Source organism: Oncorhynchus keta, unplaced genomic scaffold, assembly GCF_023373465.1.
Source record: "Oncorhynchus keta strain PuntledgeMale-10-30-2019 unplaced genomic scaffold, Oket_V2 Un_scaffold_20464_pilon_pilon, whole genome shotgun sequence".
In the NCBI taxonomy this organism is placed as follows: Eukaryota; Metazoa; Chordata; class Actinopteri; order Salmoniformes; family Salmonidae; genus Oncorhynchus; species Oncorhynchus keta.
Window position 1 is genome coordinate 471059 of NW_026290858.1, and position 25877 is coordinate 496935.

Below are 25877 nucleotides of genomic sequence, written 5' to 3' on the forward strand. Positions count from 1 at the left end.
CCCATCACAACACAGCATTGACCACTACTCAGAACACTGTCCTTCTGAGAAGTGCAGCACATGATGCAGTCCACACCATGTATCATTCAGAGCATCAGCCTATATATGCTGAGGTAACCTCTGGCAAAAGGACCCCTAGAACTATCAGTGATTGGACAGGTGCACCAACTACTGCATCTAATATGCAGACTATACTGGGCTAGACAGACCCTTTAAATCACACACAAACTTACAAAATAAAAACATGCATACTTCTCCTACAAGGGGGTTGCAGATTCCACTGTAATTAATTTAAGTTTAATCTTAATAGGAATTGTTGTTTGTTTACAACTATTCTTTATTTTATTGCCACTGGTATTATAATAATATCATATATGTTTTTTATTTTATGTACATATTTTTGTATTTCTTGTTCTTAAAAAGTATATATATATTAAAAATTGGATCATTAACTATCAGCTCTTGGAATATCCAGGGCCTAAACTTTTCACATTTTGGTTATAAAACAACAAATCCAGAATGGATTAAAAACATCAAGGGACAGGACACCATAACCCTACTGGAAACATGGTGTCGTGGAGACATAGATACTCAGTGTCCCTCAGGCTATAGAGAAAGTTTACTACCATCAATCAAACATAAAACATGTTAAGTGGAATCAATTAGCATAAAGCAGGACTGGATGAAAAAGGTACAATCTATTGTGACAATGATGTGCAGCTTGTGCTCCTCCTTCAGATTCAGCATATTATGATGAGCAGGTTTTTTTTTTTCTCCAGACAGAAATCCTACAATTTCAGGCAGAGGGTCAAGTGCTTCTTTGTGGAGATTTCAATGCAAGAACAGGTTTTGAGCCTGACTACACTGACGAGGGAGGTAACCACCACGTATTTGAACACCCCTCCTTGTACAGTAGCCCTATTATAAATCATAGAAACAGTCCTGACCAAATACTGAATAAGCATGGGAAGGAGTTAGTGCATCTCTGTCGAGCCTTAGGCCTGTACATGCTTCATGGTAGAATCAGAGGGGACTCTTTAGGTCGGTTTACTTACAGAATGTCAGAGGACACAGAGAGTCACTTTTGAAACTTTGTGTGTGGTGTTTACTGTTCCATTTCTGATTGCCAAATACAAAAATAAACACAGTATATGTTTCACATGCCAATAAAGCCCCTTTGAATTGGACCTCTGACCTGGAGGACTCACTAAACACAAATGCTTAGTTTGTAAATTATGTTTGAGCGTTGTGTTTCCCTGGTTACCCAAATTAGTATTATTTATATATTATTTAAAAGGTGCCATCTGATTTGCTTAATGTAAGGAATTTGAAATATGTATACTTTTGATACTTAAGTATATTTTATCCATTACATTTACTTTTGATACTTAAAGTTTATATATATATATATATATATATATATATATATTTTTTTTAATACTTGTATAATTTTACTGACTTTCACTTTTACTTGAGTCATTTTTCTATTAAGGCATCTTTACTTTTACTCAAGTATTAAAATCGAGTACATTTTCCACCAGTGACAACATCTTACCAATTATTTCGAAAACACAGTAACGGTATGTTGAATAACAGCTCGTCAGGAAAACGTAACGGCTTGGATGGTACAGGATGGCAGGAGCAACATGTGATGTATTTAACGAGACAAGTCAGTGAAGAACAAAATGATGATTTCCAGTGACTGCCTACCTGGGAACAGGACAGAGTTCGGGTCCTGACCCATCTCTCTAACCACTACCTGCCGCCCCGACTAACTAACCTGGCGCGGTGGGAAATCAAACCGGAGCTATTTCCCCGTATTTATCCATCGTTTTAAATGGTACACCGTAGACAAATGACATTTGCTGCCGGGTTTTTCGTCTCGGTCCTCAATAATAATAACGACGTCTCCTGCCACCGCTCGCGTGACGTGACGACACACCTTCTCTTACGTTAACCTTAAAATTACATTTACATAAAGTTATGGATCATTAGAATAAAGGAAAAGTGAGTTAACTGACGGAGAAAAAGTGAATACAGCAACACTAAGATAAACAAATTCAATACGAGATTCCATACAGGTAAATTAGTTCCCTTTGAACGTCATATTTTGGTTAAAATAATACAAAAATAAAATGAGATGTCTGAGGTAACCTATGCGCAGGAAACCAGAAAAAGGGAAAAGTCTGCCTGTCTCTAAATGTTCTGCTGTGTGGAAAACTACACTCACTGTGCCTTCTTATAACTGACAGGACGCCCCGCTGAGTGTTATCCAATCACAGGGCAGAAGGGGCTGAACACAGGAAATTAAACCTTTCATAAGTGATGGACCTGCGGTAAAGTACATGAGACTCTCAACAGATGTCCGCGGAAATGGTCTGAACATCCAGGACGAGTGGGAAGGGCGTTTCATGATACTTACTCTGAACCAAATGACAAACTAAAAAGGTGAGAAATTTACTTTTTTTTTTTTTTTTGCATGTTCTCTGTCCTATGAACCTGGTCAGTCAGTAAGCAAAGTGTTGGCATGGTTACACTTTGCTCACCTTTTTTTTTAGTAGCAGTCTCATCAGTGTCAGCTAATCTTGACACATCATAACTGAACTAGCGGTATTGACATGCTGAATGCACCGACGACTAGCAAACAGCTCAGACATGCCTCCAGAGATCTCTTTACAGATGGGGGGAGGGATAAAACTACACTTTATGGAACAACGCAGACTGTTTAGAGACAGACACTCGCACACGTACTCTACACACGTGTAAATGTTCATATTGCTGTATAGGGACTACACATTTTGTGTTGCAGATATGTAGTGCCGTAATGATGTACTGAGTTAGTGTTTGTTTTGTGAAGTACCTTAATGTGGTTGGAACCCAGGAAGAGTAGCTGCTGCCATGGCAGGAACTAATGGGGATCCATAATAAACCCCAGGAAGAGTAGCTGCTGCCATGGCAGGAACTAATGGGGATCCATAATAAACCCCAGGAAGAGTAGCTGCTGCCTTGGCAGGAACTAATGGGGATCCGTAATAAACCCCAGGAAGAGTAGCTGCTGCCATGGCAGGAACTAATGGGGATCCATAATAAACCCCAGGAAGAGTAGCTGCTGCCATGGCAGGAACTAATGGGGATCCATAATAAACCCCAGGAAGAGTAGCTGCTGCCTTGGCAGGAACTAATGGGGATCCATAATAAACCCCAGGAAGAGTAGCTGCTGCCTTGGCAGGAACTAATGGGGATCCATAATAAACCCCAGGAAGAGTAGCTGCTGCCTTGGCAGGAACTAATGGGGATCCATAATAAACCCCAGGAAGAGTAGATGCTGCCTTGGCAGGAACTAATGGGGATCCATAATAAACCCCAGGAAGAGTAGCTGCTGCCTTGGCAGGAACTAATGGGGATCCATAATAAACCCCAGGAATAGTAGATGCTGCCTTGGCAGGAACTAATGGGGATCCGTAATAAACCCCAGGAAGAGTAGCTGCTGCCATGGCAGGAACTAATGGGGATCCTTAATAAACTCCAGGAAGAGTAGCTGCTGCCATGGCAGGAACTAATGGGGATCCATAATAAACCCCAGGAAGAGTAGCTGCTGCCATGGCAGGAACTAATGGGGATCCATAATAAACCCCAGGAAGAGTAGCTGCTGCCTTGACAGGAACTAATGGGGATCTATAATAAACCCCAGGAAGAGTAGCTGCTGCCTTGACAGGAACTAATGGGAATCCATAATAAACCCCAGGAAGAGTAGCTGCTGCCATGGCAGGAACTAATGGGGATCCATAATAAACCCCAGGAAGGGTAGCTGCTGCCATGGCAGGAACTAATGGGGATCCATAATAAACCCCAGGAAGAGTAGCTGCTGCCTTGGCAGGAACTAATGGGGATCCATAATAAACCCCAGGAAGAGTAGCTGCTGCCTTGGCAGGAACTAATGGGGATCCATAATAAACCCCAGGAAGAGTAGCTGCTGCCTTGGCAGGAACTAATGGGGATCCATAATAAACCCCAGGAAGAGTAGCTGCTGCCTTGGCAGGAACTAATGGGGATCCATAATAAACCCCAGAAAGAGTAGATGCTGCCATGGCAGGAACTAATGGGGATCCATAATAAACCCCAGGAAGAGTAGATGCTGCCATGGCAGGAACTAATGGGGATCCATAATAAACCCCAGGATGAGTAGCTGCTGCCTTGGCAGGAACTAATGGGGATCCATAATAAACCCCAGAAAGAGTAGATGCTGCCATGGCAGGAACTAATGGGGATCCATAATAAACCCCAGGAAGAGTAGATGCTGCCATGGCAGGAACTAATGGGGATCCATAATAAACCCCAGGATGACTAGCTGCTGCCTTGGCAGGCACTAATGGGGATCCATAATAAACCCCAGGAAGAGTAGCTGCTGCCTTGACCGGAACTAATGGGGATCCATAATAAACCCCAGGAAGAGTAGCTGCTGCCTTGACAGGAACTAATGGGAATCCATAATAAACCCCAGGAAGAGTAGCTGCTGCCTTGACCGGAACTAATGGGGATCCATAATAAACCCCAGGAAAGTCAGCTGCTGCCATGGCAGGAACTAATGGGGATCCATAATAAACCCCAGGAAGAGTAGCTGCTGCCTTGGCAGAACTAATGGGGATCCATAATAAACCCCAGGAAGAGTAGCTGCTGCCTTGACAGGAACTAATGGGGATCTATAATAAACCCCAGGAAGAGTAGCTGCTGCCTTGACAGGAACTAATGGGGATCTATAATAAACCCCAGGAAGAGTAGCTGCTGCCTTGACAGGAACTAATGGGGATCCATAATAAACCCCAGGATGACTAGCTGCTGTCTTGACAGGAACTAATGGGGATCCATAATAAACCCCAGGAAGAGTAGCTGCTGCCTTGACCGGAACTAATGGGGATCCATAATAAACCCCAGGAAGAGTAGATGCTGCCTTGGCAGGAACTAATGGGGATCCGTAATAAACCCCAGGAAGAGTAGCTGCTGCCATGTTAGGAACTAATGGGGATCCTTAATAAACCCCAGGAAGAGTAGCTGCTGCCATGGCAGGAACTAATGGGGATCCATAATAAACCCCAGGAAGAGTAGCTGCTGCCTTGGCAGGAACTAATGGGGATCCATAATAAACCCCAGGAAGAGTAGCTGCTGCCTTGACAGGAACTAATGGGGATCTATAATAAACCCCAGGAAGAGTAGCTGCTGCCTTGACAGGAACTAATGGGAATCCATAATAAACCCCAGGAAGAGTAGCTGCTGCCATGGCAGGAACTAATGGGGATCCATAATAAACCCCAGGAAGAGTAGTTGCTGCCTTGGCAGGAACTAATGGGGATCCATAATAAACCCCAGAAAGAGTAGATGCTGCCATGGCAGGAACTAATGGGGATCCATAATAAACCCCAGGAAGAGTAGATGCTGCCATGGCAGGAACTAATGGGGATCCATAATAAACCCCAGGAAGAGTAGCTGCTGCCTTGACAGGAACTAATGGGGATCCATAATAAACCCCAGGATGACTAGCTGCTGTCTTGACAGGAACTAATGGGGATCCATAATAAACCCCAGGAAGAGTAGCTGCTGCCTTGACCTGAACTAATGGGGATCCATAATAAACCCCAGGAAGAGTAGCTGCTGCCTTGACAGGAACTAATGGGAATCCATAATAAACCCCAGGAAGAGTAGCTGCTGCCTTGACCGGAACTAATGGGGATCCATAATAAACCCCAGGAAGAGTAGCTGCTGCCTTGACAGGAACTAATCAAATTTCAAATCAAATCAAATGTATTTATATAGCCTGTCGTACATCAGCTGATATCTCAAAGTGCTGTACAGAAACCCAGCCTAAAACCCCAAACAGCAAGCAATGCAGGTATAGAAGGCTGAGTATAGCCCACAAAGATCGCCGCCATGGCACAACCCAAGGGGGTGCGCCAACCCAGACAGGATGACCACATCAGTGAATCAACCCACTCAGGTGACGCACCCCTTCCAGGGACGGCATGAGAGAGCCCCAGTAAGCCAGTGACTCAGCCCCTGTAATAGGGTTAGAGGCAGAGAATCCCAGTGGAAAGAGGGGAACCGGCCAGGCAGAGACAACAAGGGCGGTTCGTTGCTCCAGAGCCTTTCCATTCACCTTCCCACTCCTGGGCCAGACTACACTCAATCATATGACCCACTGAAGAGATGAGTCTTCAATAAAGACTTAAAGGTTGAGACCGAGTTTGAGTCTCTCACATGAGTAGGCAGACCGTTCCATAAAAATGGAGCTCTATAGGAGAAAGCCCTGCCTCCAGCTGTTTGCTTAGAAATTCTAGGGACAATTAGGAGGCCTGTGTCTTGTGACCGTAGCGTACGTGTAGGTATGTACAGCAGGACCAAATTCGAGAGATGGGTAGGAGCAAGCCCATGTAATGCTTTGTTGGTTAGCAGTAAAACCTTGAAATCAGCCCTCGCTTTGACAGGAAGCCAGTGTAGAGAGGCTAGCACTGGAGTAATATGATCAAATTTTTTGGTTCTAGTCAGGATTCTAGCAGCCGTATTTAGCACCAACTGAAGTTTATTTAGTGCTTTATCCGGGTAGCCGGAAAGTAGAGCATTGCAGTAGTCTAACCTGGAAGTGACAAAAGCATGGATTAATTTTTCTGCATCATTTTTGGACAGAAAGTACCTTGTCAGCTCTGGGGTTTGAACTCACAACCTTGCGGTTACTAGTCCAACGCTCTAACCACTAGGCTACCCTGCCGCCCCAATGTTATGTAGATGGAAAAAGCTAAACTAATGGGGATCCATAATAAACCCCAGGAAGAGTAGCTGCTGCCTTGGCAGGAACTAATGGGGATCCATAATAAACCCCAGGAAGAGTAGCTGCTGCCTTGTCAGGGGGGGATCCATAGTGATTATGTTAAGATACGTTTAATGCTAGCTAGCAACTTACCTAGGCTCCTTACTGCACTTGCGTAACAGATGGTCAGCCTGCCACCCAGTCTCCTCGTGGAGTGCAATGTAATTGTCCATAATCACCGTCCAAAAATGCTGATTACCGATTGTTATGAAAACTTGAAATCGGCCCTAATTAATCAGCCATGCCGACTAATCGGTCAACCTCTAATCCACCCCCCTCCCAGGGATCTCTGTCCACTCCCCTCCCAGGGATCTCTGTCCACTCCCCTCCCAGTGATCTCTGTCCACTCCCCTCCCAGTGATCTCTGTCCACTCCCCTCCCAGTGATCTCTGTCCACTCCCCTCCCAGGGATCTCTGTCCACTCCCCTCCCAGGGATCTCTGTCCACTCCCCTCCCAGGGATCTCTGTCCACTCCCCTCCCAGTGATCTCTGTCCACTCCCCTCCCAGGGATCTCTGTCCACTCCCCTCCCAGGGATCTCTGTCCACTCCCCTCCCTCCCAGGGATCTCTGTCCCCTCCCCTCCCAGGGATCTCTGTCCACTCCCCTCCCAGGGATCTCTGTCCACTCCCCTCCCAGGGATCTCTGTCCACTCCCCTGGAAGACAAGGTTGGAGAGTTCAGTGGATAGCTAGACAGATCAGATCATTGAGGGATCTGTCTGTTGGTCCTCTCCCGTCTCGAGGATCTGTATGTCCACTGAACTCTCCTAACTTGTCTTCCAGGAATCTGTCTGTTGGTCCTCTCCCGTCTCGAGGATCTGTATGTCCACTGAACTCTTCTACCTTGTCTTACAGGAATCTGTCTGTTGGTCTTCTCCACGCTCAAGGATCTGTATGTCCACTGAACTCTTCTACCTTGTCTTCCAGGAATCTGTCTGTTGGTCCTCTCCCGTCTCGAGGATCTGTATGTCCACTGAACTCTTCTACCTTGTCTTACAGGGATCTGTCTTTGTGTCCAATCTCCCCTGGTAAGAATGAAGGGGTTATTGCTGATAGAGCCACTGGTAGCCTTCTATGCTTTCGCCAGTTTCCTGGTCTATCCTCTGGTACCGCAGTATGTCTACAGGAGGCTATGGCAGGATATAACCAACACCACCTACCCTGTTTCTGACAACACATCACGCTGCGATCCCTCCAACACCAGCAGCCACAATGAGGTTAGTTACTGTAGAAACCTACCCTGTCTCTGACAACACATCCTACCCTGTCTCTGACAACACTACCTACCCTGTCTCTGACAACACCACCTACCCTGTCTCTGACAACACAACCTACCCTGTCTCTGACAACCCATCCTACCCTGTCTCTGACAACACCACCTACCCTGTCTCTGACAACACAACCTACCCTGTCTCTGACAACACAGCCTACCCTGTCTCTGACAACACCACCTACCCTGTCTCTGACAACACAACCTACCCTGTCTCCGACAACACAGCCTACCCTGTCTCCGACAACACATCCTACCCTGTCTCTGACAACACCACCTACCCTGTCTCTGACAACACCACCTACCCTGTCTCCGACAACACAGCCTACCCTGTCTCCGACAACCCATCCTACCCTGTCTCTGACAACACAGCCTACCCTGTCTCTGACAACCCATCCTACCCTGTCTCTGACAACCCATCCTACCCTGTCTCTGACAACCCATCCTACCCTGTCTCTGACAACCCATCCTACCCTGTCTCTGACAACACCACCTACCCTGTCTCTGACAACACAACCTACCCTGTCTCTGACAACACAACCTACCCTGTCTCTGACAACCCATCCTACCCTGTCTCTGACAACACAACCTACCCTGTCTCTGACAACACCACCTACCCTGTCTCTGACAACACCACCTACCCTGTCTCTGACAACACCACCTACCCTGTCTCCGACAACACAACCTACCCTGTCTCCGACAACACAACCTACCCTGTCTCCGACAACACAACCTAACCTGTCTCCGACAACACAGCCTACCCTGTCTCTGACAACACAACCTACCCTGTCTCTGACAACACATCACGCTGCGATCCCTCCAACACCAGCAGCCACAATGAAGTTAGTTACTGTAGAAACCTACCCTGTCTCTGACAACACATCCTACCCTGTCTCTGACAACACTACCTACCCTGTCTCTGACAACACCACCTACCCTGTCTCTGACAACACAACCTACCCTGTCTCTGACAACCCATCCTACCCTGTCTCTGACAACACCACCTACCCTGTCTCTGACAACACAACCTACCCTGTCTCTGACAACACAACTTACCCTGTCTCTGACAACACCACCTACCCTGTCTCTGACAACACAACCTACCCTGTCTCCGACAACACAGCCTACCCTGTCTCTGACAACACATCCTACCCTGTCTCTGACAACACCACCTACCCTGTCTCTGACAACACCACCTACCCTGTCTCTGACAACACAGCCTACCCTGTCTCTGACAACACAACCTACCCTGTCTCCGACAACACAGCCTACCCTGTCTCCGACAACACATCCTACCCTGTCTCTGACAACACCACCTACCCTGTCTCTGACAACACCACCTACCCTGTCTCTGACAACACCACCTACCCTGTCTCTGACAACACCACCTACCCTGTCTCCGACAACACAACCTACCCTGTCTCCGACAACACAACCTACCCTGTCTCCGACAACACAGCCTACCCTGTCTCTGACAACACAACCTACCCTGTCTCTGACAACACATCCTACCCTGTCTCTGACAACACCACCTACCCTGTCTCTGACAACCCATCCTACCCTGTCTCGGACAACACAACCTACCCTGTCTCTGACAACCCATCCTACCCTGTCTCTGACAACACAACCTACCCTGTCTCTGACAACACCACCTACCCTGTCTCTGACAACACAGCCTACCCTGTCTCCACCATAAGGTCAGTTACTGTATAAACCCTCACCAACACAACTACATATAGGGGTTATAGACCTAACCAACATATAGGGGTTATAGACCTAACCAACACAACTACATATAGGGGTTATAGACCTAACCAACACAACTACATATAGGGGTTATAGACCTAACCAACACAACTACATATAGGGGGGTTATAGACCTAACCACTACATATAGGGGTTATACAACTACATATAGGGGGAGGGGTTATAGACCTAACCAACACAACTACATATAGGGGTTATAGACCTAACCAACACAACTACATATAGGGGTTATAGACCTAACCAACACAACTACATATAGGGGTTATAGACCTAACCAATACAACTACATATAGGGGTTATAGACCTAACCAACACAACTACATATAGGGGTTATAGACCTAACCAACACAACTACATATAGGGGTTATAGACCTAACCAATACAACTACATATAGGGGTTATAGACCTAACCAATACAACTACATATAGGGGTTATAGACCTAACCAACACAACTACATATAGGGGTTATAGACCTAACCAATACAACTACATATAGGGGTTATAGACCTAACCAATACAACTACATATAGGGGTTATAGACCTAACCAACACAACTACATATAGGGGTTATAGACCTAACCAACACAACTACATATAGGGGTTATAGACCTAACCAACACAACTACATATAGGGGTTATAGACCTAACCAACACAACTACATATAGGGGTTATAGACCTAACCAACACAACTACATATAGGGGTTATAGACCTAACCAATACAACTACATATAGGGGTTATAGACCTAACCAACATATAGGGGTTATAGACCTAACCAACCAACATATAGGGGTTATAGACCTAACCAACACAACTACATATAGGGGTTATAGACCTAACCAATACAACTACATATAGGGGTTATAGACCTAACCAACATATAGGGGTTATAGACCTAACCAACATATAGGGGTTATAGACCTAACCAACATATAGGGGTTATAGACCTAACCAATACAACTACATATAGGGGTTATAGACCTAACCAACATAACTACATATAGGGGTTATAGACCTAACCAATACAACTACATATAGGGGATATAGACCTAACCAACACAACTACATATAGGGGTTATAGACCTAACCAACACAACTACATATAGGGGTTATAGACCTAACCAACACAACTACATATAGGGGTTATAGACCTAACCAACACAACTACATATAGGGGTTATAGACCTAACCAACACAACTACATATAGGGGTTATAGACCTAACCAACACAACTACATATAGGGGTTATAGACCTAACCAATACAACTACATATAGGGGTTATAGACCTAACCAACACAACTACATATAGGGGTTATAGACCTAACCAACACAACTACATATAGGGGTTATAGACCTAACCAACACAACTACATATAGGGGTTATAGACCTAACCAATACAACTACATATAGGGGTTATAGACCTAACCAATACAACTACATATAGGGGTTATAGACCTAACCAATACAACTACATATAGGGGTTATAGACCACAACTACATATAGGGGTTATAGACCTAACCAACACAACTACATATAGGGGTTATAGACCTAACCAACATATAGGGGTTATAGACCTAACCAACACAACTACATATAGGGGTTATAGACCTAACCAATACAACTACCAACATATAGGGGTTATAGACCTAACCAACACAACAACATATAGGGGTTATAGACCTAACCAACACAACTACATATAGGGGTTATAGACCTAACCAACACAACTACATATAGGGGTTATAGACCTAACCAACATATAGGGGTTATAGACCTAACCAATACAACTACATATAGGGGTTATAGACCTAACCAACATATAGGGGTTATAGACCTAACCAACACAACTACATATAGGGGTTATAGACCTAACCAACACAACTACATATAGGGGTTATAGACCTAACCAACACAACTACATATAGGGGTTATAGACCTAACCAACATATAGGGGTTATAGACCTAACCAACACAACTACATATAGGGGTTATAGACCTAACCAATACAACTACATATAGGGGTTATAGACCTAACCAATACAACTACATATAGGGGTTATAGACCTAACCAACACAACTACATATAGGGGTTATAGACCTAACCAACATATAGGGGTTATAGACCTAACCAACACAACTACATATAGGGGTTATAGACCTAACCAACACAACTACATATAGGGGTTATAGACCTAACCAACACAACTACATATAGGGGTTATAGACCTAACCAACACAACTACATATAGGGGTTATAGACCTAACCAATACAACTACATATAGGGGTTATAGACCTAACCAACACAACTACATATAGGGGTTATAGACCTAACCAATACAACTACATATAGGGGTTATAGACCTAACCAACATATAGGGGTTTATAGACTACATATAGGGGTTATAGACCTAACACAACTACATATAGGGGTTATAGACCTAACCAACATATAGGGGTTATAGACCTAACCAACACAACTACATATAGGGGTTATAGACCAAACCAACATATAGGGGTTATAGACCAACTACATATAGGGGTTATAGACCTAACCAACATATAGGGGTTATAGACCTAACCAACACAACTACATATAGGGGTTATAGACCTAACCAACACAACTACATATAGGGGTTATAGACCTAACCAACACAACTACATATAGGGGTTATAGACCTAACCAATACAACTACATATAGGGGTTATAGACCTAACCAATACAACTACATATAGGGGTTATAGACCTAACCAACATATAGGGGTTATAGACCTAACCAACTACATATAGGGGTTATAGACCTAACCAACACAACTACATATAGGGGTTATAGACCTAACCAACACAACTACATATAGGGGTTATAGATAACCAACACAACTACATATAGGGGTTATAGACCTAACCAATACAACTACATATAGGGGTTATAGACCTAACCAATACAACTACATATAGGGGTTATAGACCTAACCAACATATAGGGGTTATAGACCTAACCAACACAACTACATATAGGGGTTATAGACTAACTAACACAACTACATATAGGGGTTATAGACCTACATATAGGGGTTATAGACCTAACCAATACAACTACATATAGGGGTTATAGACCTAACCAACACACTACATATAGGGGTTATAGACCTAACCAATACAACTACATATAGGGGTTATAGACCTAACCAATACAACTACATATAGGGGTTATAGACCTAACCAACACAACTACATATAGGGGTTATAGACCTAACCAACACAACTACATATAGGGGTTATAGACCTAACCAACACAACTACATATAGGGGTTATAGACCTAACCAACATATAGGGGTTATAGACCTAACCAACACAACTACATATAGGGGTTATAGACCTAACCAACACAACTACATATAGGGGTTATAGACCTAACCAACACAACTACATATAGGGGTTATAGACCTAACCAACACAACTACATATAGGGGTTATAGACCTAACCAACACAACTACATATAGGGGTTATAGACCTAACCAACACAACTACATATAGGGGTTATAGACCTAACCAACATATAGGGGTTATAGACCTAACCAATACAACTACAGGGGTTATAGGGGTTATAGACCTAACCAATACAACTACATATAGGGGTTATAGACCTAACCAACACAACTACATATAGGGGTTATAGACCTAACCAATACAACTACATATAGGGGTTATAGACCTAACCAACACAACTACATATAGGGGTTATAGACCTAACCAACACAACTACATAGGGGTTATAGACCTAACCAACACAACTACATATAGGGGTTATAGACCTAACCAACACAACTACATATAGGGGTTATAGACCTAACCAACACAACTACATATAGGGGTTATAGACCTAACCAATACAACTACATATAGGGGTTATAGACCTAACCAACATATAGGGGTTATAGACCTAACCAATACAACTACATATAGGGGTTATAGACCTAACCAACATATAGGGGTTATAGACCTAACCAATACAACTACATATAGGGGATATAGACCTAACCAACACAACTACATATAGGGGATATAGACCTAACCAACATATAGGGGTTATAGACCTAACCAACACAACTACATATAGGGGTTATAGACCTAACCAATACAACTACATATAGGGGTTATAGACCTAACCAACACAACTACATATAGGGGTTATAGACCTAACCAACACAATAGGGGTTATAGACCTAACCAACACAACTACATATAGGGGTTATAGACCTAACCAACACAACTACATATAGGGGTTATAGACCTAACCAACATATAGGGGTTATAGACCTAACCAAACATAGGGGTTATAGACCTAACCAACACAACTACATATAGGGGTTATAGACCTAACCAACACAACTACATATAGGGGTTATAGACCTAACCAATACAACTACATATAGGGGTTATAGACCTAACCAACATAACTACATATAGGGGTTATAGACCTAACCAACACAACTACATATAGGGGATATAGACCTAACCAATACAACTACATATAGGGGTTATAGACCTAACCAATACAACTACATATAGGGGTTATAGACCTAACCAACACAACTACATATAGGGGTTATAGACCTAACCAATACAACTACATATAGGGGTTATAGACCTAACCAACACAACTACATATAGGGGTTATAGACCTAACCAACACAACTACATATAGGGGTTATAGACCTAACCAACACAACTACATATAGGGGTTATAGACCTAACCAACATATAGGGGTTATAGACCTAACCAACACAACTACATATAGGGGTTATAGACCTAACCAACACAACTACATATAGGAGTTATAGACCTAACCAATCCAACTACATATAGGGGTTATAGACCTAACCAACACAACTACATATAGGGGTTATAGACCTAACCAACATATAGGGGTTATAGACCTAACCAACACAACTACATATAGGGGTTATAGACCTAACCAACACAACTACATATAGGGGTTATAGACCTAACCAACACAACTACATATAGGGGTTATAGACCTAATACAACATATAGGGGTTATAGACCTAACCAACATATAGGGGTTATAGACCTAACCAATACAACTACATATAGGGGTTATAGACCTAACCAACACAACTACATATAGGGGTTATAGACCTAACCAACATATAGGGGTTATAGACCTAACCAACATATAGGGGTTATAGACCTAACCAACACAACTACATATAGGGGTTATAGACCTAACCAACACAACTACATATAGGGGTTATAGACCTAACCAACATATAGGGGTTATAGACCAACCAAACATATAGGGGTTATAGACTAACCAACCAACATATAGGGGTTATAGACCTAACCAATACAACTACATATAGGGGTTATAGACCTAACCAAACAACTACATATAGGGGTTATAGACTAACCAACCAACATATAGGGGTTATAGACCTAACCAACATATAGGGGTTATAGACTAACCAACATATAGGGGTTATAGACCTAACCAATACAACTACATACAGGGGTTATAGGGGTTATAGACCTAACCAACACAACTACATATAGGGGTTATAGACCTAACCAACACAACTACATATAGGGGTTATAGACCTAACCAACATATAGGGGTTATAGACCTAACCAACACAACTACATATAGGGGTTATAGACCTAACCAATACAACTACATATAGGGGTTATAGACCTAACAACACAAACATATAGGGGTTATAGACCTAACCAACACAACTACATATAGGGGTTATAGGGGTTATAGACCTAACCAATACAACTACATATAGGGGTTATAGACCAACCAACATATAGGGGTTATAGACCTAACCAACACAACTACATATAGGGGTTATAGACCTAACCAACACAACTACATATAGGGGTTATAGACCTAACCAACATATAGGGGTTATAGACCTAACCAACACAACTACATATAGGGGTTATAGACCTAACCAACACAACTACATATAGGGGTTATAGACCTAACCAACATATAGGGGTTATAGACCTAACCAACATATAGGGGTTATAGACCTAACCAACACAACTACATATAGGGGTTATAGACCTAACCACTACATATAGGGGTTATAGGGGTTATAGACCTAACCAACACAACTACATATAGGGGTTATAGACCTAACCAACACAACTACATATAGGGGTTATAGACTAACCAACCAACATATAGGGGTTATAGACCTAACCAAACATATAGGGGTTATAGACCTAACCAACACAACTACATATAGGGGTTATAGACCTAACCAACACAACTACATATAGGGGTTATAGACCTAACCAATACAACTACATATAGGGGTTATAGACCTAACCAACATAACTACATATAGGGGTTATAGACCTAACCAACACAACTACATATAGGGGTTATAGACAATACAACCATATAGGGGATATAGACCTAACCAATACAACTACATATAGGGGTTATAGACCTAACCAACACAACTACATATAGGGGTTATAGACCTAACCAATACAACTACATATAGGGGTTATAGACCTAACCAACATAACTACATATAGGGGTTATAGACCTAACCAACACAACTACATATAGGGGTTATAGACCTAACCAACACAACTACATATAGGGGTTATAGACCTAACCAACACAACATATAGGGGTTATAGACCTAACCAACACAACTACATATAGGGGTTATAGACCTAACCAACACAACTACATATAGGGGTTATAGACCTAACCAAACAACAACATATAGGGGTTATAGACCTAACCAACACAACTACATATAGGGGTTATAGACCTAACCAACATATAGGGGTTATAGACCTAACCAACACAACTACATATAGGGGTTATAGACCTAACCAACACAACTACATATAGGGGTTATAGACCTAACCAACACAACTACATATAGGGGTTATAGACCTAACCAACATATAGGGGTTATAGACCTAACCAACATATAGGGGTTATAGACCTAACAATACAACAGGGGTTATACAACTACATATAGGGGTTATAGACCTAACCAACACAACTACATATAGGGGTTATAGACCTAACCAACATATAGGGGTTATAGACCTAACCAACATATAGGGGTTATAGACCTAACCAACACAACTACATATAGGGGTTATAGACCTAACCAACATATAGGGGTTATAGACCTAACCAACATATAGGGGTTATAGACCTAACCAACATATAGGGGTTATAGACCTAACCAACATATAGGGGTTATAGACCTAACCAACACAACTACATATAGGTGTTATAGACCTAACCAACATATAGGGGTTATAGACCTAACCAATACAACTACATATAGGGGTTATAGACCTAACCAACATATAGGGGTTATAGACCTAACCAACATATAGGGGTTATAGATATAGGGGTTATAGACCAATACAACTACATATAGGGGTTATAGACCTAACCAACACAACTACATATAGGGGTTATAGACCTAACCAACATAACTACATATAGGGGTTATAGACCTAACCAACACAACTACATATAGGGGTTATAGACCTAACCAACATATAGGGGTTATAGACCTAACCAACATGTAGGGGTTATAGACCTAACCAATACAACTACATATAGGGGTTATAGACCTAACCAACACAACTACATATAGGGGTTATAGACCTAACCAATACAACTACATATAGGGGTTTATAGACCTAACCAACACAACTACATATAGGGGTTATAGACCTAACCAACATATAGGGGTTATAGACCTAACCAACATATGAGATGGCCCAAGATGGCGTAGCAGTCGTACGTATGTTTTGTCTTGTCCCGTCCTGTCTAGTGTAAATATAGTTTTCTTCGTTTATTTTTCTGTATATATTTCGTACATATTTTAATCTCACTCTCAAACTAGAGCTGAATATACTCTCCTGCAACCCGCATCACCCAATGTGGTACGGATCCGCCTTTTCTATACTTTACATTAGATCCGGAGCCACCATCAGAAGCTAGCCAGCAACTAGCTACTAGCTCGTACTCAGTTAGCCATTGCTAGCGGTCTTCTAAGCTAACTAGAACACCAGCGACATCAACCCAGAGCATATCAGACTGCTCTTTCTCTACCACATCTCCGGATTCCTACCGCAAGCTCTGAACCTTTACACCGGATCATCGCAACTAGCTAGCTGCAATTCCGAGTGGCTACTTCTGGCCAACGTCTCTGGCCCAAAACAAGCTACAGTTAGCCTTGAGCTAAGCCCATCTCCCGACTAGCCGAAGAGGCCCAACGATACCTCTTTTGCCAATTGGCCTGGACCCTTTACTGCCGACACGGAGCGCCGCCGATCCATCACGACTGGTCCGCCGACATAATCGTCCGAGGTGGTTTCAACAGGCTTTTTCGTTGCGACATCGCCAAAGACCCATCTGCTGGCCAAGGCCCGCGAGCTTTCTGAAACGCTGTGTCTCCAGCTCACCAGAGCTCCTGTAGCATAATCCTGGGCTACAATTACCCGGGCCCACGACCGGTCTGTCAATGCCACCGCAAGAAGAGGAATAAACAGACTCACCCCATCGCGACGTCCCCCAAAGGTTAGCTCTCTAGCCCTCGCTATCTCCCTACTTGCTATTCGGCCTGCTAACGGCTAGCTTGTCTAGCCCGGGCCTACGAACTGTTAGCTTGTTAGCACAGGCCTGCTAACCATCTGACTCACCTCATCCCAAACACTTCTGAACCCATTTACTTTCTCTCTCTTTGATTTTTATTTGTTTATACCTTCCGGAAACCTGCCTCACCCACTGTGATACGGATTCGCTATCACTTTTAATTTTGATTTATTTTTATGACACACTCAAGAACCTCCAGACGCTAACCAGCTAACTAGCTACAAGCTATTTAGTCATTGTTAGTTTAAAAAAATAAAAAAATAAAAAATAAAAATAAAAAAAAACCTGGATAACACTCGCCAGCCCAGCTTCCCTGCCCATCCACCGCTGCCCCCTGGACACTGATTTCTTGGCTACATAGCTGACGCACGCTGGACTGTCCATTAATCACGGTACCCCATTCTGCTTGTTTGTTTATCTGTCGGCCCAGTTGCCTAGTCAACGCCATTTTACCTGCTGTTTGTTGTGCTAGCTGATTAGCCTCGCCTACTGTTTTTAGCTAGCTTTCCCAATTCAACACCTGTGATTACTGTATGCCTCGCTGTATGTCTCTCCCAAATGTCAATATGCCTTGTATACTGTTGTTCAGGTTAGTTATCATTGTTTTAGTTCACAATGGAGCCCCTAGATCCACTCTGCATACCCCTGTTACCTCCTTTGTCCCACCCCCCACACATGCGGTGACCTCACCCATTACAACCAGCATGTCCAGAGATACAACCTCTCTCATCATCACCCAGTGCCTGGGCTTACCTCCGCTGTACCCGCACCCCACCATACCCCTGTCTGCGCATTATGCCCTGAATATATTCTACCATGCCCAGAAACCTGCTCCTCTTATCCTCTGCCCCCAACGCTCTAGGCGACCAGTTTTGATAGCCTTTAGCCGCACCCTCATACTACTCCTTCTCTGTTCCGCGGGTGATGTGGAGGTAAACCCAGGCCCTGCATGCCCCCAGGTACCCTCATTTGTTGACTTCTGTGATCGAAAAAGTCTTGGTTTTATGCATGTCAACATCAGAAGCCTCCTCCCTAAGTTTGTTTTACTCACTGCTTTAGCACACTCTGCTAACCCTGATGTCCTTGCCGTGTCTGAATCCTGGCTCAGGAAGGCCACCAAAAATTCAGAGATTTCCATACCCAACTATAACATCTTCCGTCAAGATAGAACTGCCAAAGGGGGCGGAGTCGCAGTCTACTGCAGAGATAGCCTGCAAAGTAATGTCATACTTTCCAGGTCCATACCCAAACAGTTTGAACTACTAATTTTGAAAATTACTCTCTCCAGAAACAAGTCTATCACTGTTGCCGCCTGCTACCGACCCCCGTCAGCTCCCAGCTGCGCCCTGGACACCATTTGTGAATTGATCGCCCCTCATCTAGCTTCAGAGTTTGTTCTGTTAGGTGACCTAAACTGGGATATGCTTAACACCCCGGCAGTCCTACAATCTAAGCTAGATGCCCTCAATCTCACTCAAATCATCAAGGAACCCACCAGGTACAACCCTAACTCTGTAAACAAGGGCACCCTCATAGACGTCATCCTGACCAACTGGCCCTCCAAATATACCTCCGCTGTCTTCAACCAGGATCTCAGCGATCACTGCCTCATCGCCTGTATCCGCCACGGAGCCGCAGTCAAACGACCACCCCTCATCACTGTCAAACGCTCCCTAAAACACTTCTGTGAGCAGGCCTTTCTAATCGACCTGGCCCGTGTATCCTGGAAGGACATTGACCTCATCCCGTCAGTTGAGGATGCCTGGTCATTCTTTAAAAGTAACTTCCTCACCATTTTAGATAAGCATGCTCCGTTCAAAAAATGCAGAACCAAGAACAGATACAGCCCTTGGTTCACTCCAGACCTGACTGCCCTCGACCAGCACAAAAACATCCTGTGGCGGACTGCAATAGCATCGAATAGCCCCGTGATATGCAACTGTTCAGGGAAGTCAGGAACCAATACACGCAGTCAGTCAGGAAAGCTAAGGCCAGCTTCTTCAGGCAGAAGTTTGCATCCTGTAACTCCAACTCCAAAAAGTTCTGGGACACTGTGAAGTCCATGGAGAACAAGAGCACCTCCTCCCAGCTGCCCACTGCACTGAGGCTAGGAAACACGGTCTCCACCGATAAATCCATGATTATCGAAAACTTCAATAAGCACTTCTCAACGGCTGGCCATGCCTTCCGCCTGGCTACTCCAACCTCGGCCAACAGCTCCGCCCCCCCCCGTAGTTCCTCACCCAAGCCTCTCCAGGTTCTCCTTTACCCAAATCCAGATAGCAGATGTTCTGAAAGAGCTGCAAAACCTGGACCCGTACAAATCAGCTGGGCTTGATAATCTGGACCCGCTATTTCTGAAACTATCTGCCGCCATTGTCGCAACCCCTATTACCAGCCTGTTCAACCTCTCTTTCATATCGTCTGAGATCCCCAAGGATTGGAAAGCTGCCGCAGTCATCCCCCTCTTCAAAGGGGGAGACACCCTGGACCCAAACTGCTATAGACCTATATCCATCCTGCCCTGCCTATCTAAGGTCTTTGAAAGCCAAGTCAACAAACAGGTCACTGACCATCTCGAATCCCACCGTACCTTCTCCGCTGTGCAATCTGGTTTCCGAGCCGGTCACGGGTGCACCTCAGCCACACTCAAGGTACTAAATGATATCATAACCGCCATCGATAAAAGACAGTACTGTGCAGCCGTCTTCATCGACCTCGCCAAGGCTTTCGACTCTGTCAATCACCAAATTCTTATCGGCAGACTCAACAGCCTCGGTTTTTCGGATGACTGCCTTGCCTGGTTCACCAATTACTTTGCAGACAGAGTTCAGTGTGTCAAATCGGAGGGCATGCTGTCCGGTCCTCTGGCAGTCTCTATGGGGGTGCCACAGGGTTCAATTCTCGGGCCGACTCTTTTCTCTGTATATATCAATGATGTTGCTCTTGCTGCGGGCGATTCCCTGATCCACCTCTACGCAGACGACACCATTCTATATACTTTCGGCCCGTCATTGGACACTGTGCTATCCAACCTCCAAACGAGCTTCAATGCCATACAGCACTCCTTCCGTGGCCTCCAACTGCTCCTAAACGCGAGTAAAACCAAATGCATGCTTTTCAACCGATCGCTGCCTGCACCCGCATGCCCGACTAGCATCACCACCCTGGATGGTTCCAACCTTGAATATGTGGACATCTATAAGTACCTAGGTGTCTGGCTAGACTGCAAACTCTCCTTCCAGACTCACATCAAACATCTCCAATCAAAAATCAAATCCAGAGTCGGCTTTCTATTCCGCAACAAAGCCTCCTTCACTCACGCTGCCAAGCTTACCCTAGTAAAACTGACTATCCTACCGATCCTCGACTTCGGCGATGTCATCTACAAAATGGCTTCCAACACTCTACTCAGCAAACTGGATGCAGTCTATCACAGTGCCATCCGTTTTGTCACTAAAGCACCTTATACCACCCACCACTGCGACTTGTATGCTCTAGTCGGCTGGCCCTCACTACATATTCGTCGCCAGACCCACTGGCTCCAGGTCATCTACAAGTCCATGCTAGGTAAAGCTCCGCCTTATCTCAGTTCACTGGTCACGATGGCAACACCCATCCGTAGCACGCGCTCCAGCAGGTGTATCTCACTGATCATCCCTAAAGCCAACACCTCATTTGGCCGCCTTTCGTTCCAGTACTCTGCTGCCTGTGACTGGAACGAATTGCAAAAATCGCTGAAGTTGGAGACTTTTATCTCCCTCACCAACTTCAAACATCAGCTATCCGAGCAGCTAACCGATCGCTGCAGCTGTACATAGTCTATTGGTAAATAGCTCACCCTTTTTCACCTACCTCATTCCCATACTGTTTTTATACTGTTTTTATTTATTTACTTTTCTGCTCTTTTGCACACCAATATCTCTACCTGTACATGCCCATCTGATCATTTATCACCAGTGTTAATCTGCAAAATTGTATTATTCGCCTACCTCCTCATGCCTTTTGCACACATTGTATATAGACTGCCCATTTTTTTCTACTGTGTTATTGACTTGCTAAATTGTTTACTCCATGTGTAACTCTGTGTTGTCTGTTCACACTGCTATGCTTTATCTTGGCCAGGTCGCAGTTGCAAATGAGAACTTGTTCTCAACTAGCCTACCTGGTTAAATAAAGGTGAAATAAAAATAAAAAAATATAGGGGTTATAGACCTAACCAACATATAGGGGTTATAGACCTAACCAACATATAGTGGTTATAGACCTAACCAACATATAGGGGTTATAGACCTAACCAACATATAGGGGTTATAGACCTAACCAACACAACTACATATAGGGGTTATAGACCTAACCAACACAACTACATATAGGGGTTATAGACCTAACCAACACAACTATTATTACTACATATAGGGGTTATAGACCTAACCAACACAACTACATATAGGGGTTATAGACCTAACCAACATATAGGGGTTATAGACCTAACCAACATATAGGGGTTATAGACCTAACCAACATATAGGGGTTATAGACCTAACCAACATATAGGGGTTATAGACCTAACCAACACAACTACATATAGGGGTTATAGACCTAACCAACACAACTACATATAGGGGTTATAGACCTAACCAACACAACTACATATAGGGGTTATAGACCTAACCAACATATAGGGGTTATAGACCTAACCAATACAACTACATATAGGGGTTATAGACCTAACCAACACAACTACATATAGGGGTTATAGACCTAACCAACATATAGGGGTTATAGACCTAACCAACATATAGGGGTTATAGACCTAACCAACACAACTACATATAGGGGTTATAGACCTAACCAACACAACTACATATAGGGGTTATAGACCTAACCAACACAACTACATATAGGGGTTATAGACCTAACCAACACAACTACATATAGGGGTTATAGACCTAACCAACATATAGGGGTTATAGACCTAACCAACATATAGGGGTTATAGACCTAACCAATAAAACTACATATAGGGGTTATAGACCTAACCAACACAACTACATATAGGGGTTATAGACCTAACCAACATATAGGGGTTATAGACCTAACCAACATATAGGGGTTATAGACCTAACCAACACAACTACATATAGGGGTTATAGACCTAACCAACATATAGGGGTTATAGACCTAACCAACATATAGGGGTTATAGACCTAACCAATACAACTACATATAGGGGTTATAGACCTAACCAATACAACTACATATAGGGGTTATAGACCTAACCAACACAACTACATATAGGGGTTATAGACCTAACCAACACAACTACATATAGGGGTTATAGACCTAACCAATACAACTACATATAGGGGTTATAGACCTAACCAATACAACTACATATAGGGGTTATAGACCTAACCAATACAACTACATATAGGGGTTATAGACCTAACCAATACAACTACATATAGGGGGTTATAGACCTAACCAATACAACTACATATAGGGGTTATAGACCTAACCAACACAACTACATATAGGGGTTATAGACCTAACCAATACAACTACATATAGGGGATATAGACCTAACCAACACAACTACATATAGGGGTTATAGACCTAACCAACACAACTACATATAGGGGTTATAGACCTAACCAACATATAGGGGTTATAGACCTAACCAATACAACTACATATAGGGGTTATAGACCTAACCAATACAACTACATATAGGGGATATAGACCTAACCAACATATAGGGGTTATAGACCTAACCAACATATAGGGGTTATAGACCTAACCAACATATAGGGGTTATAGACCTAACCAATACAACTACATATAGGGGTTATAGACCTAACCAATACAACTACATATAGGGGTTATAGACCTAACCAATACAACTACATATAGGGGTTATAGACCTAACCAATACAACTACATATAGGGGTTATAGACCTAACCAACACAACTACATATAGGGGTTATAGACCTAACCAACACAACTACATATAGTGGTTATAGACCTAACCAATACAACTACATATAGGGGTTATAGACCTAACCAATACAACTACATATAGGGGTTATAGACCTAACCAACATATAGGGGTTATAGACCTAACCAACACAACTACATATAGGGGTTATAGACCTAACCAACACTACTACATATAGGGGTTATAGACCTAACCAACATATAGGGGTTATAGACCTAACCAACATATAGGGGTTATAGACCTAACCAACATATAGGGGTTATAGACCTAACCAACATATAGGGGTTATAGACCTAACCAACATATAGGGGTTATAGACCTAACCAATACAACTACATATAGGGGTTATAGACCTAACCAACACAACTACATATAGGGGTTATAGACCTAACCAACATATAGGGGTTATAGACCTAACCAACACAACTACATATAGGGGTTATAGACCTAACCAACATATAGGGGTTATAGACCTAACCAATACAACTACATATAGGGGATATAGACCTAACCAACACAACTACATATAGGGGTTATAGACCTAACCAATACAACTACATATAGGGGTTATAGACCTAACCAATACAACTACATATAGGGGTTATAGACCTAACCAACAAATAGGGGTTATAGACCTAACCAACACAACTACATATAGGGGTTATAGACCTAACCAACACGACTACATATAGGGGTTATAGACCTAACCAACAAATAGGGGTTATAGACCTAACCAACACAACTACATATAGGGGTTATAGACCTAACCAACACAACTACATATAGGGGTTATAGACCTAACCAATACAACTACATATAGGGGATATAGACCTAACCAATACAACTACATATAGGGGTTATAGACCTAACCAACATATAGGGGTTATAGACCTAACCAATACAACTACATATAGGGGTTATAGACCTAACCAATACAACTACATATAGGGGTTATAGACCTAACCAACACAACTACATATAGGGGTTATAGACCTAACCAATACAACTACATATAGGGGTTATAGACCTAACCAATACAACTACATATAGGGGTTATAGACCTAACCAATACAACTACATATAGGGGTTATAGACCTAACCAATACAACTACATATAGGGGTTATAGACCTAACCAACATATAGGGGTTATAGACCTAACCAACATATAGGGATATAGACCTAACCAACATATAGGGGTTATAGACCTAACCAATACAACTACATATAGGGGTTATAGACCTAACCAACACAACTACATATAGGGGTTATAGACCTAACCAATACAACTACATATAG

The 25877-nt window shown here is 43.2% G+C and overlaps 1 protein-coding gene across 1 annotated transcript in view; it reads left to right on the forward strand.

The window, feature by feature from the left end:
* The first annotated feature begins 2260 nt into the window (after positions 1 to 2260).
* The window catches only part of LOC118380008 (solute carrier family 46 member 3-like), a 50203-nt gene continuing 26586 nt past the window's right edge, over positions 2261 to 25877 (forward strand). Inside the window, exons 1-2 of the mRNA XM_052515074.1 lie at positions 2261 to 2448; positions 7855 to 8072. Coding sequence (XP_052371034.1) covers positions 7890 to 8072 — 183 coding nt within the window. The 5' untranslated portion in view covers positions 2261 to 2448; positions 7855 to 7889. The remainder of the gene's footprint in view (positions 2449 to 7854; positions 8073 to 25877) is intronic.